Source organism: Pipistrellus hanaki (genome assembly GCF_964339955.1).
Source record: "Pipistrellus hanaki genome assembly, chromosome: 10".
NCBI lineage: Eukaryota > Metazoa > Chordata > Mammalia > Chiroptera > Vespertilionidae > Pipistrellus > Pipistrellus hanaki.
Genome location: NC_140512.1, coordinates 47465764 through 47483438, shown reverse-complemented (window position 1 = coordinate 47483438; position 17675 = coordinate 47465764). Strand labels below are relative to the sequence as shown.

The window sequence follows — 17675 nt, the reverse complement described above, 5'->3', positions numbered from 1 at the left end:
GAAAATAAAACATCCTCCGAAAATAAGACCTAGCACAACTTTGGGAGAAAAAATTAATATAAGACACGGTCTTATTTTGGGGAAAACAGGGTAGTGCTACAATGAGCCTTTACCTAATAGTTATATTTAATACTCCCCACCTACCACTATATAAGCAAGCATATAGCAAACCCTCTCTACTTAATATCACCTGTAATATTACTATTCCTCTTCATTTTCTTTTTATGTGCTCCTCAGACATACATAGGCTCCACCTCAAAACCTACACTTGTGGGACCCTGGAGGTTACCTCCCTCTGTCCCCAAGGGGCAGGTATCCTTCTCTCCCTTACTAACAAGGCCATAATCCAACTGAACTCTTCAAGATCTATTTAAAGCAAAACCTTGTCTACTTCGAGGCTTTCTACTATTAAAAGAAATTAACCAAAATTAAACAAAGAAAATGTGAAGGGAAAACACATATTGCAAGGATAATTGTTAAATATATAAAAAATCAGGTAAGATTAGTTTTGTCTGCTGGTAGTCCTGACACCTGATATTTTAAGAAGGGTCTATTAAAAATCCTAGATATCGCCGAAACCGGTTTGGCTCAGTGGTAGAGTGTCGGTCTGCAGACTGAGGGGTCCCAGGTTCGATTCCGGTCAAGGACATGTACGTTGGTTGCGGGCACATCCCCAGTAGGGGGTGTGCAGGAGGCAGCTGGTTGATGTTTCTCTCTCATCGACGTTTCTGGCACTCTATCTCTCTCCCTTCCTCTCTGTAAAAAATCAATAAAACATTTTAAAATCCTAGATATCATTGGAGCTAATAAGTGGATTTGACTGTGCATCCCTGGTGGAGCCATGTCTCATAGTCACCAAGACATAACCAGGCCCAGGACAGTAACTATCACTACATGGCAAGCACTAAAATTTGTTGAATAAAACAATGGATAACCTGAATGGCCAACAAACAGCCAGTAATGCAAGGGACACCAATGAATGTATCATGACCTCTGTGAGTCACCACATTTTTAATTTCCCACACAACAGGTATTCAAGAAATGCTTATTACTTAAATAATACCTGCTCAGAATTTCCTTATGTTCCTCTCACTAAGTCTGACATTATTTTTCTTACTATTTTTTTAATCCACACCTGAGAATATTTTCTCCATTGACTTTTAGAGAAAATGAAAGGGAGGGAGGGGGGGAGAGAGAAAGAGAAACATCAATGTGAGACAGATACATGGTCTAGTTACCTCCTGCACACACCCCAACCAGGGATAGGAATCAAACCTATACTGAGGTACATGCCTTTGATTGGGACTTGAACCCAAGACCCTTGGGTCCACGACTGGTGCTCTAACCAATGAGCAACCAGCCAGGGCCTGACATTCTTTAAAAAAAAAAAAAATACTTATCTTAACATGTTCATTCATTCGACAAATGTCTGAGTGCCTACTGTGGGCCTGGCACTGTCCAGGCACTGGAGATGAGCAGTGAACAAAATAAATTTACAATGTCTAAAAAAATTCCATTTATTCATCTCAAGAAGAGACCAACATTACTCTATGCTTTGTTCACTTGTTTTTAAACAATCAAAACAGAATGCAATGCAAAGGATGCCCCTAGAGCTGTGCAGGTCTCCAGGAGACAGAAGCAATTTCCCATCTCAGTGCAAGTAAGGCCCAGCAGGAATTCATTCATTGTCAACACATATTTTGTTGTATGAATTTTTGTAGAATGTCTTGCTTGTTCATGCCCATGATTTCAACTCATCTTTACAGCCCCCACCAGCTAGAAGGGGATCACTAACAGCATTTTACTAAAAGAAGCACTGACTTATCCAAAGTCACACATTCCATTTAATGGCCAGCTGGAACCCAGGAGCCCCAGCCGAGGGCCTTACCAGAAGTCGCCTTTGGGACAGGGGCAGAGCTCTTATTCTTGATGTCATGAGCATTTCTATAAATGGAAGGCATCCTGCTCACCAATTCTGAGCTCATGCCCAACTTCTGCAGTTTTTCCACATTTTCAGAATTAGAGAAATCATGGGATCTCTTACAGCCTGTGCCAAACTTGCATTCACCCTGTACAAAATACTGGCAGACATGGAGTTTGGCACACTGCTTTTTAAAGGAACACGAGCCATGCTGTCCATCTCCTTTGTTGTAGTGAAGGCAGATCTGTTGACAGAGAAGGGAAAAGACAGCAGTTTAGGAAAGCCTCACACAGTACACCATCTTCCTACTGACTAGTCCACTGCTTAGATGTGCCTCTAGAGACCTAGCAACTGTTGTGATTTCATCATCCACACAGGCCACACAAAATAAGAATACCCCTCACTCTGGATGACTTAATATATATCTTTGGCTAAAACAGTAACTTTGTGGATGGCAGACTTCTTAAAAGAACCCTCTCTACTGGGAAAAGCCAAAGAACTTCAAACTGATCAAAGCTATTCCTTCACAGGAGACATTTTAATGTAAGTTGCATAACAATTCCTAACAACCCTTACATTCTACCTACACCCTTCCCCCTCATTCACCAACTCTCCCCAATTCATGCCCCAGCTTCTCCCAATTCTTTTTTCCGCAACTCAGGTTCAAAGAAGTTCTTAGGGTTTAAAACATCTTAGAGAAGACCAAATGCAGTCCTTTTTTTTTCCCTCAAGAGAGCATGCAGACTCAGAGAAGTAAATTCACTTCCCCTAGGTCACACAGCAATCTGGCACACACAGTGGTGTTGAACTGGGTTATTGGCAAAGCTGGGACTTAAATCAATTAATCCTTCTCTACACTCAAATTCCTGGGGATGAAAACAAGGCCAGAGACCACTAAGGGTTCAAACACGTAATTCACAGGTATTACACTGAGCATGATTTAGGAGGGACCCCAAAGGAAAAGGCCAGAGAGGGCTGAACCCTAACATTGATTCTGTCACTTACAAGCTGCCTGACCTTAGGCAAGCCACTCACAAGCTCTGAAGATTTCGTTTTTCACTTCCTTAAAATGGGAATAATCCCATGTATTATACATTGCTGGGCTATTGTGAGGATTAAAAGTGAAATACAAGGAGTGGCTAATACAATGTCTGGAACACAGTGGGTATTCGATTCATGGTGATGGCCCCAACTAGTCATTGGATGAGGAGTCTAGCTGAGAATAAATATCCTGACAGAAATGCCACCCTGGGCCTCAGCTCCCATTTACTGGCACTGTGTTATAAACCAACCTGTACACCCAAGTACACAGAGGCTGCACACTCCAGACTGGTCATCTTCTGATTCATTTTTCACACTAATAACAAGAGGATCTCTCCAAAACGTGAAAACCCACTCTGCAAACACAAACCTCCCCCCCACCACACACACACACACACACATATACACACACACACTCCTTCCCTATGCCTACCCATTTCTTTGTCTCCCCTCTCTAGCCCTAAATCCAGGTCCTACTGACCTACATGCTATCTCCTGTCTATGCCAAGTTCACTCCTTTCTGTGTCTCCCTTCCCAAAACTTCATCCTTCAATCATCCTTCAGCTCCCAGAGCAGGCACCATCTATCCCAGGACATATTCCCCAGCACCCAAAACTGTGCTCCTGATACAGAGCACTGACTCTATTAGAGCATTTAAAAAAGCACCTTACAATTATTCACTGACTTGTCTAATTGACCCAGTAAACGTCCCTCTTGGAAGAGTAGAAGAGGGTCTTTTATCTCCATATCGCCCGTGTCTGACTCATAGAGAATATTCAATAAAGATTAGCTGAATTAAATCAATATTAATTTTCAAAAGAAAAAAGTTAGTAACTGTTATGTGGCAGTCACTGTGCTATGTAGCACCTTTCTCAAATGAATTATTTTAACTGAATCATATGGAAGCATTTTCATTAAAATATGCCAATCTAATCTCTGTTGCCACATTGTAGGCACAGTGTCAGAACATCCCTTATAACCTGGCTGGCCACAGAAAGGCACTGCTCAGATGTGCTGCAGAGCAGTTAACTCTTGGCCCAGCTGCTGCCCTCGGGAGCCACTACTTTCTTCACACAGAGGCCACACTCCTGCGGGATGCTCCCAGCCAACAACAGAGCACGCCATCCTGGGGAGACACCAGCCACCTCCAACAGTGAAGACTTTAGATCAGAACTGCCTGTTGATCAGGTAACTTTCTTAGAAATGGGTTATGGTCAGGATATCTTTCTGCCGAGTCTCCTTCCTTCCCTCTCTGCTGCCACAGATGTCAGACCTGCATCATTGCCTGAAGGCTCACCCCAACTTCTTCTAATCCCCCCAAAATCTCTCACACTTATAATCCCATCTTTGTGTCTGCTTCTAGGAAGACCCAAAGTCTTATGTAACCACTGCAATGAGCTTTGAAACAAGTGGGTACTGGAAATGCAAGATCAACTAAAGTCAAAATCCTGGGTACAACTAAATTAGTAAATAGCACTTCTGCCTGTCAGTAGCCCTAGAAAGCTTTTCTACAGAATCAACGAGGTCCAGTGATACTTGCATGGTTCCAGGTCCTGCTAGCAGGGAGGAGCTGACTGGAGTCTCTCATCTCCTCAGCTGTGTAAATAATGTCTTGCTGCAGCCACTGCCAAACAGGCTCCCCCAACCTCACAGAAGCCCTAGAAAAACGGTACCAGCCCAACGGATACAGAAGGAAAGGCTTCAAGGGGCAAGTTCAGTCCCTAAGGTCACAGAACTGGGAATTCAAACTACATCTCCTCCAGGCAGATCCCAATGATCAGAATGGGGGCCTAGGCTTCTCTTCTGCCATAATATTCCTATCTTCCAATCTTCTGGCCTCTTCCCAATTTCTTGCTCACATACCCACCCTCTCCCAGCACTCACCTCTGGTAAAAGCCAAGGGTCATTCTGAAACAAGAGCTGGCAGAGTTCACTATCTCTGAGATGATCAACGCCATGAGTTTTTAGCACACTCAGATTATGCTGGGTTTTGAAGGAGTGATTGTTTCTACAGTTCTTCCTGCAAAGGAGCAGAGCTAGTGTCAATTGTGTTTCCACAAAATTCTTATGTTGAAGCCCTAATTGCCAGTACATTAAAAGTGACTGCATTTGGAGACAGTCTTTAAAAAGGGGTGATTAAGTTAAAATGGGGTCACTGGAGGGGTCCAATCCAATCTGACTGGTATCCTTACAAGAAGGGATTAGAGGAAACAGATTCACACAAAGGGAAGACGGTGTGAGAATATAGGGAAAGGATGGTCATCTACAAGCCAAGGAGAAAAGCCTCAGAAGAAAATAACCATTGATTTCTAACTTCTAGCCTCCATGATTGTAAGAAAATGAACTTATGGTTTAAGCTGTGTTAACTTGTGGCCCAAGCAAACTAATACAATTATCAATCTCTAAGATAATTACCAATTATCAATTTTTAAGATAATTGTACAAGAATAGTTCCTTACATTGTTTAGAAGCACTGGAGAAAAAAACAGCATTTCTATGCAATGATAAAACAAAAAGCTTATTTACAAAGGAAGAGATGGTAACTTGTAAATTGTGGAATCCAGAACAGTGCCTCTCAGCAGGTATCTAATGAGGATGACAAGGCCATTCCCAAAGAAGAGTCATAGCATACCAGTCACTGGACATTTAAAAAATGGCTGAATAAATAAGTATAGCTGCCTTATGGTTATAAGTGCTTACACTCCCTTAAGGCCCAGCCCTTTCTCTTCCCCCTCCCCGACTCCATTTTTGGATCAACAGCCCTTGATAAACAATCATTGTGAACCAGGCACTGGCACCATGCCCCAATGACCCAAAGACTTCAACTGACTGCCCTGATCAATGTGACTGAAAAGAATCAGGCAAATGCCATTTGCTTGACTCAGACACTGACATCCCTTATGCATTATTACAAGCATCTCAAAAAAACAAAAACAAAAACAAAAAAAACCCTTGATCAACTCCTCCAAACCTGCACCTCCCACAGGCTCTGCCATCTCAATAAAAGACCATTTCCCTCTCCTTTGGAGTCATCCTGATTCCATTCCTCTCATCTAGTGGAGGTGAAAGACATAGAGATGACTTTAAAATGGAGTGGAAAGTACAAGGTCAGGTGTGCTCAGAATATATCAGTGTGGAGAGGAGGGGCACCTGATCCTGATGGAAATGGGGAAGCAAACTAGAGGGAGACTGAGCCAAATTCTTAGGGTTGAGGAGGATCCAGGCAAGAAAAGAAGATTCTAGGCAGAGGGGCTAATAATAGGTAATGCCAGAGCCAAATCTATCTAATCATTATAATGATGGCTGCTAAAACTTTTTGAGCATTTACAATAAACCAGGGATCATCCAAACGTTGTCTTTGTTAATTCGTTTAGTCTTCAAAAATTCTATGAAGCAGATGATATTATTTTTTAAATTTATCTTTAAAAGGTATTACAGATGTCCCCTATTTTCCCCATTGACTCCCTCCACCCTGTTCCCACACATCCCCAGGCAAGATAGGTGGTATTATTATCCCCATTTTGCAGATGATGGAACTGAGGCTCAGATATAAAGAAACCTGCCCAAGTCCACGCAGCTAGCAGGGAGTGGAGGCACGGTTGGAACAAGGTAGGCTTGTCTTCAGGGCTGTGCACTTGACCACAATGCTCACTATCCCCCTAAGCATGGAAGGAAGTCAGTTCCTTCCCAGCTGTCACCAATGAAAAACAACAGTGAGAATCTATTTCTGAAACAGCTGACCTGAGGTTCAGGAATACCGGTAAAGATGCAGGAAAATACATAGAAAATGCAACCGGACACATACACTCTCCCTATGTGACCCTGAAACAGAGAAGGAAGGGGCAAGAAACTTTTGTGTGAACCTCAAGGAAAAGGGAAAGGTGAAGAATAAAGAAGATGTGGAAATCTAATGAACAAAATAATCTAACAAACAAAACAGAAGCACATACACATAAAACAAATAGCCGTAAGAGGGGTTTTGGAGGGCTGGGTGAAAAAAGGTGAAGGAATTACACAAAAATAAGAATAATAATACCATGGCCCGTATGGCTCAGTTGGTTGAGCATTGTCCCATGCACCAAAAGGTCCCCAGTTTGGTTCCAGTTTGATTCCAGTTTAGGGTGCATGCCCATGTTTTCAGTTTGATCACTGGTCAGGGTGTGTACATGTGGCAACCAATTAATGGTTCTCTCACATCAATGTTTCTTCTCTCTCCAAAATCAATGAAAACTTATTTAATAATAATAACAACAATAACACCATAGACACAAACAACAGTATGGTGACTGCCAGAGGGCAAGGGGGTGGGGGAAGGTGGAGGAGGGGAAAGAGAATTTACTTTGGGTAGTGAGCACATGATGTAGCATGCAACTGTACACTTCAAACCTGCATGGTTTTATTAACCAATGTCACCAAGTAAATTCAACTTAAAATAAAAAGAAAACTCAGAATCATCTAGGCCAGTAAACACCAGATGTCCAAATTTCCAAGACAAGTAAAATTTGACCCCAAATTTTGGGAAGCAGACTAAGAATAGAGCTGCCATCTTCATCTTACCAAATGGACGTTAGCGTTAACAAGATTCACTAATTATCCCCATTTACTGTGTCTGCCTTCTTCTTCAGCTGCTGCTCCTCACTGTCCCCTGAGATGTTTCTTCTCCACAAGTCCCTGAGGGACCAATTTCCTCATGGTTCCACCCTCAGACTCTCTTCTTGGATCTGACCCACTCCTGGAGCCATGGCCTATACCACCCAACAACTCCCAAACTAGCCAATCAGGGCCCTGGCCATCCTCTCAAGCTTCTGACCCCTGGACAGGTTTCAAACAAAAATCCTCTCCTGCTCTCTCAGCCAACAAGAAATGAAAGTAAGAGTCATCTCTCTGTCAACAAACTGACAGAAAACTGTCATCACCTCTCTCATACTGTCACTACACTCTCACCATCTCCCCAAATTTTTCACACATACACCCGGTCTTCTTAAGTCCTTACCTGGACCTTGCAATATTCTATTCCAGATATTTCTGGACAGCTGCTTCCCAGAAACTACATTCCCAGCCCCATCTAGTGGAACCATGAGACATCTTATGGTCCAGAGGATGTAGGTGGAAGATTGTCTACCACTTCCAGAACCGGTCCATAAAAACCTCTCTCCACCCCTCTACTGTGCATTTTCTCCATCTACTTTCTGGAATCTGATACCCAGAAAGCCTTAAGAGCTGAGGAGGGTCTAGATCAGCCAGCCTGGGTTCCAGAATGGCTGCATAATTCAGGGGCCCTACCTCACACTGGTTATTGAGCCTGATATGAGCCAGAAGTAATGTCTACTGTGTTAAACCAGAAAAAGAAAAAGAAAAAGGAAAAGAGAAAAAGAAAAAGAGAAAGGAAGGAAGGAAGGAAGGAAGGAAGGAAGGAAGGAAGGAAGGGAGGGAGGGAGGGAGGGAGGGAAGGAGGGAGGAAGGAAGGAAGGAAGGAAGGAAGAAAGGAAGGAAGGAACTAATTATTTCCGATAAATAAACTGATTTCCATTCAGGTCCCCATCGGATTCTCCTGTAAATCAGCATCCACACAGAAATACATTTCCTAAAGGCAGACCTGATGGCTGCTCTCTCCTGCCATCTCACAGGCTCCTATCAAACTCTCAACCCAAACCTAGTCCGTCCACCTCACAGAGCACCTGCTGCATGCAGCGTGGGAAACGGCCAGCCAGGACAACGACAGGGCCCCCGCCCACCCTCCTCGGCCTCCGGTTTCCGTTCTTCTGGGGCAGGGGTGAGAAAAGAAACGGGACAAAGTGATGAAGAGGAAGGCGGCGGCTCAAAAAGGAAAGTGATCTGTGAGGTAAGACCAGGAAGCGGGACCCAGACCAGGAAAAGCGTTCGCATTCCACGGGGGGCAAAGGCCACCAGGTGGGCAGAGGCGGGGAGGGTTCCAGAAACCAAAGGGCGCCCGGGCCGGGGCGGGGCAGCGGGGGCGGCAGGCCAGTTCCCCAGGAGCCTCCGGGGTGTGAGGAGCTGGCATTTTATCCCAAACAAAGGCCACAGAATCCTCTCCCGGTGGGTCAGCCGGAGGAAACGGGCACTGAGAGGTGCCTTCCGCTGGGGCTGAGGGAGCCGCCTGCTTGAGGCCCTCAAGGCTCGGAGGCTGGGCTTCGTGGGGAGCGAGTCTCGGCCTGTTTTCTTCAGAGGAGCCCGCCCCTCCCCCCGCGTCACGCCCCCACCTTCCCCGCCCCCCATTTTCCCCTCCCCCTTCTTCCCCGAACCCCACTCCCCCGCCGGTGCGGCCACACCCAGGCTGTCTCAGCCTCTAAATCACTCTTCCGCAGTCAGGAGCCTCAGGACATGGCTCCGAATCCCGCCCACACACAGTGCCAGGCATTCAGTAGGTGCTCAATAAATGCTCCCTGAGGAGAATTAGGGGGAACGGCCACCAAACCACCTCCCCAAACTTGAGAAAGGGCTCGAGGCCGGCGACCGTAGGGGACGCGGCCCTCGCCCCCCTCACCCCTCACCCTTCACCCGGACTCCCTCACCCCTACCCCGGCCCTCCCGCCGCCCCCAGCCCCGGCCGAGCGGCCGCCTCACCCGGTTTTGAGGAACTTGCAGGCGCCCAGGACCATGAACTTGCACAGGTGCAGCTCCCCGCACAGCCCGGCACAGGTGGGCTTGAGGCCCTGGTGGCCGCGGCACAGGCGCAGCGCGGACACGGCCAGCACCACCCGCTCGGGGCCGGCGGCCGCGCCGCCCGCGTCCTCCCGCGTCACCACCGCGAAGCGGCCGGACTCCCGCAGCAGCCGCTCCAGCGCGTCCGCCCCGACGCCGCCGCCGTCCCGCAAGCGGCGCCGCAGCTCCCGCAGCTCCAGGGCGCCGCCGGCCGCGCACAGCGCTTGGGTCACCTCGGCGAGCGCGACAGCCTGAGCCATGGCCGTGGCGGCGGGGGAGCAGTGCCCGTCGGGCCGCCAGCTTGCGGGGCGGGTCCCCCGGGGAGGAGACGCCGGCGGGAAGCGAAAGCGAAAGCTGCCCCGGTTCGGGGAAAAGCAGAACCGAGGCGGCCTCGCCACGCCCCCGGGCCCGCCGCCGCCGCCGCCGAGCGGGGCTCGGCGCCTTCCCTCCGCGCCCCCGGCGGGGGCGGCCGGCCTGCCCGACCAGGAGATCATCCTCGCCGTCGGGGCCGGCGCTCTGGTGGCGCCCGGACGGCTCGCGGCCCCTCAGGGCAGCTCTCGGGGCGCGGGGAGACGGAGCGCCTCTCGGAGCCCTTCCCCTCGAGGACGGAGGGCGACGCCGCACGCGCGCTCTCCCCCGGGGCCCGGCGTGTGAGGGAGAGAGGGTCCCACTAAGCAGACTGCGCCCGCGCGCCGTCAGGTGGGATGCGACGCCCCCTGGGAGGCTGCGTGAGGCCGGGGCGCCCCTGCGAGGCTGCGTGAGGCTGCGACGCCCCCCGTGAGGCTGCGTGAGGCTGCGACGGCCCCTGGGAAGCTGCGTGAGGCGGGGCGCCCCCTGGAGGCTGCGGCGGCCCCTGAGAAGCCGGCGGAACCGCGCGAGCCGCCCAGACGGCTTCCGTGGACGGCCCCACGCACAACTAGCACCCAGAGCAGCTTCAGTGTTGCTTTCCCCTCCGTTTTGGCAGCGACATCCTCATATTAAGCATAAAAGGACACGTTATTTTAAAAAGCCATGACGCGGCTCCACGCCCTCTCTGAATAAAGAGTGAACACGTAGCGAGAGGCACAGGGACACGTCGCGGGTGGAAATGTGACCTGTGAGAGCCTTCGGGGGAAGTCGGGGAGGAGCTGCTTACCTGTCCCACGTGTCTGACCTTTGACCCGGCAATCCTTCCTCAGGGAACATTCTAGAACTAAAAGAAACAGCACCCAAGTTATATGTGCCGAGATGTTCAGCAGGGTGGGGGGCATGGGTACAGGGTGGATCGTTTGCACGCAAAGCCTTGTGTTAGGTCTCCGGCTGTTGCCCGATAACGGCAGCCATGAGTGTTTGGGGAGGAAGAACGCTGTGGGATCAGCGGGGAGAGAGGCCGTCTGTGCGGGGCGGGCAGGCAGTTTGCAGTGAAGCTGCGGCGGCTGAGGGAGGCGAGCGCGGCTGTTTGCATCCACGTGGGTCACCGGGAGCAGGCAGGAGGGACCAGGAAAGTGGAAGATGAGGGTGGGAAGATCGTGGGGGGATTATAGTATATTGCCTTGAACAAAACATTCTATTTATAGCCAAAACCGGTTTGGCTCAGTGGATAGAGCCTTGGCCTGCAAACTGGAGGGTCCCGGGTTCGATTCTGATCAAGGGCATGTACCTTGGCTGCCGGCACAGTTTTAGTAGGGGGTGTGCAGGAGGCAGCTGATAGATATTTCTCTCTCATCGATGTTTCTAGCTCTCTATTCTTCTCTCTTCCTCTCTATAACAGAATCAATAAAAAATATTTTTTAAAAAAATTCTATTTATAAATAGTACCAACAAAATATAAAAATCTGTGTATGGAAGAAGAATGGATAGTAACACGGACAAATGGCAATGTATTCATTAGGAGATGGGATGAGGAGCAGTTTTTCTTTGGATTTTCTTTTTTTTGTGTGTGTGTGGGAAATTTTTTTCTTAAAAATTTTAATTTATTTTTAAATTGTGGTTTAATATTGTACAATAAAAATAACATTTTTTTAAAGGAAGGGTGATGTCAGTGGAAATGCTGGAGTAAGGATCTCATAAAGTTTGTCCTTCCTCAATGATAGATTCTCCCTTCCTCCAGTTGATGGACAGACATAAACTCCACCTGCAGCCAGACATTCCTGAGCTCTGAACCACCAATCAGCACCTGCCAAATACCCTAAGCCCCCACCCCCATTCTTAAGTCGCTAGGTCCCTAATCATAGGCCTTACGTGAAACCACCAATCAGCTTGTGCTGAGTGCCCTAAGCCCCGTCCCCTCTCTTTCCTCCCCTTAAAGGTGCTTGTACCCCTATCCTGGCTCTCTTCCGCTCCTCTCTCTGGAAGCAGCCGGCAGTGGTACTCTTCTCTTCAATAAAACCTGTGTCCTGGCATCCCGGTCTCCGCCCTTCTCTATTTCATCTTTCATAATGGTGCCAAAATCCGGGTTAATAATGCAGATTTTGTAATCAAAACATGATAATTTCAAGAGAAACATCAAAAGTGCTTTATACAAAGTAATATCCATCACTAGCTACACATTTCCTCCATCTTTCTGGTAATTTGTGGATACCATTCTAATAGAACTTTTATTGTTTTGAGACAAACCATTCAGAGACCCAATTTTCCACTGCTTCATCCATTTTGAAGTGCTGCTCAGAAAGTACGTGTGCTATTGACCAGAACAAGTGGTAATCTGAAGGAGCAAGGTCTGGTGAATACAGGGGGTGGGTTAATACTTCCAGGCAAGATCTTTTAACATGTCTTTAACTGGTTTTGAAGTGTGTGATGGTAAGTCATCATGAAGCAAAATTACTTTGCCGTGTTTTCTGGTACATTCTGGTAATTTTACCATCAAAGAATGGTTCAAAATGATGATTTGTTGTTGGTAGTGATCAGTATTAACAGTTTCATCTGGTTTTAGAAGCTCATAATACACCACACCTTCCTGATCCCACCAAATGCAGAGCATTGTCTTCCTTCTGAAGCGATTTGGCCTTGCAGCCGATGTTAATGGTTGACCTGGATCAACCCATGATTTTGTGCATTTGGGATTCTCAAAATAAATCCATTTTTCATCACCAGTCACAATTCAATGCAAAGAAGACTTTCTTTCATGCCATTGAAGCAATATTTTACTGATGACTTTTTGGTTTTCCATTTGTCTTTTGTTCAGTTGATGTGGCACCCATTTTCCTTCCTTTAAAAATATTTCCCATTGCTTGTAAACAATTGGAAATTGTTTGCTGAGCAACGTTTAATCTTTTTGCAAGTTGTTTTTGAGTTTCATACGCATCTTCATCCAATAATGCTTGTAATTGTTGATCTTCAAACTTTTTCAGTTGACCTGGACATTCGTTGTCTTTCACATTGAAATCATCACTTTTAAAGCATTTAAACCAGCGTTCACAAGTATCTTGAGATGGACCATGTTCACCATAAGCTTCCTGAAGTATACGATAACTTTCAGCAGTACTTTTCTTCAAAATAATGAATTAAAACTTCCTGCAAATACTTTTTTTTTTTTTTGGCACGAAATTAGACATTTTTAACCATAAAGATATCTATGATATTAACACCTTCAATAAATTTGACATACAGGATCTCTGTACCTGTTGCACCATGAAGTTTTGAAGCTTGCTGTCAATACAACAATAAAGCATACATATCAAATCACATATATATCAACATATGTGTAACTCCATTTATTTTCAAAATCTGAATTATTAACTGGTACACCTGGTAAACAAGTATTCTTTTTGTTGTCTATTTAGTGTATGTCTTTTACATTTTGGTGCTTTTTGTTGGTTATTTCCCTGTTTAAAATGATCCCCAAGCATTGTGCTGAATGGCTGGTAGTATTTCTAATAGTAAGGAGGGTCTGCTGTGCCCTGTGAGGAAAATCCCTAGGTTAGGTAAGCTTTGCTCAGGCATGGGCTATAATGATGTGGGTTGTGAGTTCAATGTTAATGAATCAAGAAAATATATTGGCATCTTTAAACAAAAACAAACATATGACAAAGTTGTGCATTAACCCAAATCCCAAAATGTAACCAGAGGCTCACAGGAACTTAGCCCTGTACTCCCCCTAGAAGCAATGATTTCATATTCTCTAATTCGGTGTTCTTAGTGACTTTATAGACTAGAGGCCCAGTGCAGGAAATCATGCAGGTAGGGTCTCCAGAGCCTAGCCTCCTGTGATCAGGGCTATCTTCTGCCCATTTGCCAGTCCCCAGGCTGAACACACCCTCCACCACTAGGCTGTCAGGCCATTGAGATCACCAACTCATCCCTGGCTGCTCAGGGGCTCAGGCCTGCGGGAAAGTAGGTGCTGGTGACTTCACCTCCATGTGCATGCACCTGGCCAGCTGCCGATGGAAGGTGCTGCCCGCTCGGAACCGCTCATGCCGGATTTCGGCACCAGTATGAAAGATGAAATAGAGAAGGGCGGAGACCGGGATGCCAGGACACAGGTTTTATTGAAGAGAAGAGTACCACTGCCAGCTGCTTCCAGAGAGAGGAGCAGAAGAGAGTGAGAGTTGGGGTACAAGCACCTTTAAGGGGAGGAAAGAGAGGGGACACATGGTACCCAAAGAGCTGAAATAAGAGCACAGTGTCATCTCGCTATGTGTGTGTCCTTGAATGACCATGAAAGTACCATACAGTGATTTGGGCTAACAAGTAAATTTTAGTGTATAGGCAAATTTTCAAATATGAAATGTGAGCTTAGGCAGGCTGGACTATAAATACTGATCAGAGTGTGTCCCTCCTCTGGGCTATTATTTCCCTGTACCACCATCCATCAGGCATTGGCTAGGGCCTGAGGGGAGCAGGAGCAGAAAGAAAATCCTGGGACCTTCTGGCTCTGTACCTGTTACACCTGGGCAAAGTGGCGCCTTAGCAAAGTTTGCAGCTGGGCAAAAGGATCTAAAAGCACGTGGGCAGAGCAGTGACCACGACACACTCAGCTCAGGACACAGAACATCACTGATGGGCAGAGCTAATCCTCAGAGAAAAGAGGAAGCCTGCACTGCTGCAGGGCTGGACACCAGGCTTGGACAGTATGGGATCCCAGCCCAGGCTTTGGTGCTGCTGCAGTGCTAGCACACTGCTTTTCCTAAACTGTCACCCCCTGCTCTGACAGAGGGGACCCTGTCCTGTTCCCATTGACCTACCCAGGGTCCAGCCAGTACTTAATATTCAATTAATATTTGAGAAAGGAATAAACACAGCAAGTGTCACCCATAATCCCGCTACCCACATGGAACTGTATGGATCCCTGTGAATTTGCTCTCGATATGGGAAGGACCAGACGTCCTGCCCCGAGGCTTCATCTGGCCCAAGCTAAAGGATCATTTTAAGGATCATAAGGAGGCCAATGACTCTGTAAAGGGGCATATTTCTTGTGCAGTGGTCACTGCTGATCTGGTCAGGGGATAATGTGGTAATAAGAAAAATGTTTCCCTTTTTTTAAACATGGATTTATAAACTTGCCCTGATCAGCATGGCTCAGTGGTTAGAGTGGTGGCCTATGCACCAGAGGGTCACAGGTCCATTCCTGGCACATACCTTGGTTGCAGGTCTAGTTCTTGCCCCCATTTGAGGCGTGTACAGGAAGCAACCAATTAATGTCTCTCCCACATCAATGTTTCTCTCCCTTCTCTTTCTTTTCCTCCCTCCCCCCTTTCTTCCACTCTCTCTAAAAATTCAATGGGAAAAATATCCTCACTCCTAGAGTAGGGATTTTTTAAAAATAAACATGTATTTATAAACTTGATTCACTGAGAGTTATTTGTATGAGTTGATCCAGTTATGGATTGAATGGTGCCCCCAACCCTCGAAGTTCATATATTGGAAGTTCTAATCTCCAATAGCTCAGAATATAAACATTTTGGGGTATAGGGTCTTTTAAGAGATAATTAAATTAAAATGAGTTTATGCCTTGGCCACTGTGGCTCGATGGTCAGAATATCAGCACAAACATAGAAGAGTCTCTGGTTTGATTTCTAACTCTGGTCTGGGCAAGTTTGGGAGGCAACCAGTCTATGTGTCTCTCACATTGATGTCTCTCTCTCTCGGTCTCCCACTCCCTCTCTCCCTTTCACCCTCTCTAAAAATCAGTGGAAAAAATACCCTCGGGTAAGGATTAAAAAAAAAAAAAAAAAAAAAAAAAAAAAAAAAAAAAAGAGAGGTAATTAGGATAGGCCTGAATACAGTATGGCTGGTGTCTTTACAAAAGGCGTAAATTTGGACACAGACACGTACTGAGAGGGAAGACCATGTGAGACACAGGGATATGATGGCATCTGCAAGTTGAGGAGAGGCTTGGAATGGATCCTTCTTTTATGGCCTCCGACAGAATCAACCCTGCTAACACCTTAGTCTCCAACTTCTAACCTCGAGACGGATGAAAAAATGAATCTGTTGTTTAAGCCACTTTGTTATAGCAGCCCTAGCAAACTAATACCAGTGGTTAGCCCCCAAAGAGAATAAGCACAGCTTTGCCTCCATTGGCAAAACCTCAGAAGGAACTAGTCTTTGGAGTGTCATCAGAGTCCTTCCCAAACCCACAGATGGCCAAAGTTCACCTTCACCATCCCCCCTCCAACAAGGTAATTGATTCTCTTATTCTCGACTGTTATTTTTAAATCAGACTTTGGAAGAATCCCTGCTGTGGTTATTGTAGACTATTAAAGGCTGTGCCCTAAGTGACCTCCTGAGAGACAGAGATAGAGATAGAGAGAAATATGGATTGACTTCTTTCTCCTTATCTGGGCTGATCCTTTTACCAGAGCTGGGAGTCAGGAAGTGATGCCCAGTGTGGGAAGGGCAGTGGTAGAGGCTGTGCCATCCTGCAGGGCCATGTCCAGTGGAAGGGGTGCACTAGGCACGGCCTAACTCCGGGACTTTTAGGAATTCATGTTAGGTTCATGGATTCTAACAGTATCACCTGTCCTTGGTTTAAGTCGGTTCTTCACTAGAAGGTGGAATCCTAGAAGATAAACAGCATGCTTTCATATGTACCCAGCCTCTAGGAAAAGGATAGACTCAAATTTTAAATGATAGAAAACTTCTGTAAAAAAATTTTTTTTCAGTCCAAAATGATTGCCTATAAATAAACTTTTAGAATACAAATCGTTCCTAAAGACCACCTATTCCTTTTTAATAATTGGTAGTAAAACACAATTAGACTCAGAGAGAGCAGGCAGACAGCTCTGGTGGGAAGAAGTATGTTAGGGGGAGATTGAGTGAAAAAAAATAAAGAACTTACGGACATGGACAACAGAGAGGTGATTGGGGTGGCAGTGGAGGTGGAAGAGTGTATGGCGGGAGGGATAAAAGGTGATGGGGAAAAATAAAGGAAAATAAATTTTTAAAATAGAGAAAAACAATTTATAGAAAATGATGTGGCCTTTAGAGTTAGGCTTTTGATTAAAATCTCAGTTCTACTTTTTAGCATTGTGAACCTGCACATGTCAGTTGCTGTCATTGACCTCAGTTTCATCTGCAGGATGGGGAGTATATTATACCTACCTGGATGGGTTGTGAGGAAGAAATGAAAATATGCCTTGTACACTGCAACTAATCAAATAAAGACGAGTGTTTCTATTAAAGCTTGTCTGCAACATAGCACCCAACTCTTCCCACTCTAAAATGAGGTAACACCCACATTCCACAATCTCACTGCTTGGTGGAAACACAAAGGTCAGCTAAAGATCGAAGGAGTGTCGGTCCCAGTAGTTAATTGCTAACATGCAAACCAGAGGAAGGGCAAACATTCCACAGGTTCACAGATGGCTTGTGGACTTTTACAAAAGAACAGATTTATTCAGAATTAGTTTTCCATCAGCTGGAATAAACAGGCCAGTAAGAAAGAGGAGGTGTGAACATGCTTGGGCACCATTCTCGTAGCAGCTGTTGAGGTGCCTATAGTGGGTGCACTCTGGACCACGTACTCTCTTGCAGGTATTGGTGCAGGAAGAGCAGAGGCCGTGGGTCCGTCAGTGCCTTGGTTTCCATCAATCTGCATTCAGGCTCCTTCTCCGGAGCAGACCCTCCTGCC

At 46.3% G+C, this 17675-nt stretch overlaps 1 protein-coding gene across 1 annotated transcript in view; it reads right to left on the bottom strand.

Moving 5' to 3' along the window:
- Positions 1-10319, bottom strand: part of PARP12 (poly(ADP-ribose) polymerase family member 12) — a 46590-nt gene extending 36271 nt beyond the window's left edge. Inside the window, exons 1-3 of the mRNA XM_084896748.1 lie at positions 9548-10319; positions 4847-4982; positions 1889-2165 (exon numbers count right to left, since the gene is read on the bottom strand). Of these exons, the coding sequence (XP_084752874.1) occupies positions 1889-2165; positions 4847-4982; positions 9548-10119 (985 nt within the window). The 5' untranslated portion in view covers positions 10120-10319. The remainder of the gene's footprint in view (positions 1-1888; positions 2166-4846; positions 4983-9547) is intronic.
- Between the last annotated feature and the right edge of the window lie 7356 nt (positions 10320-17675).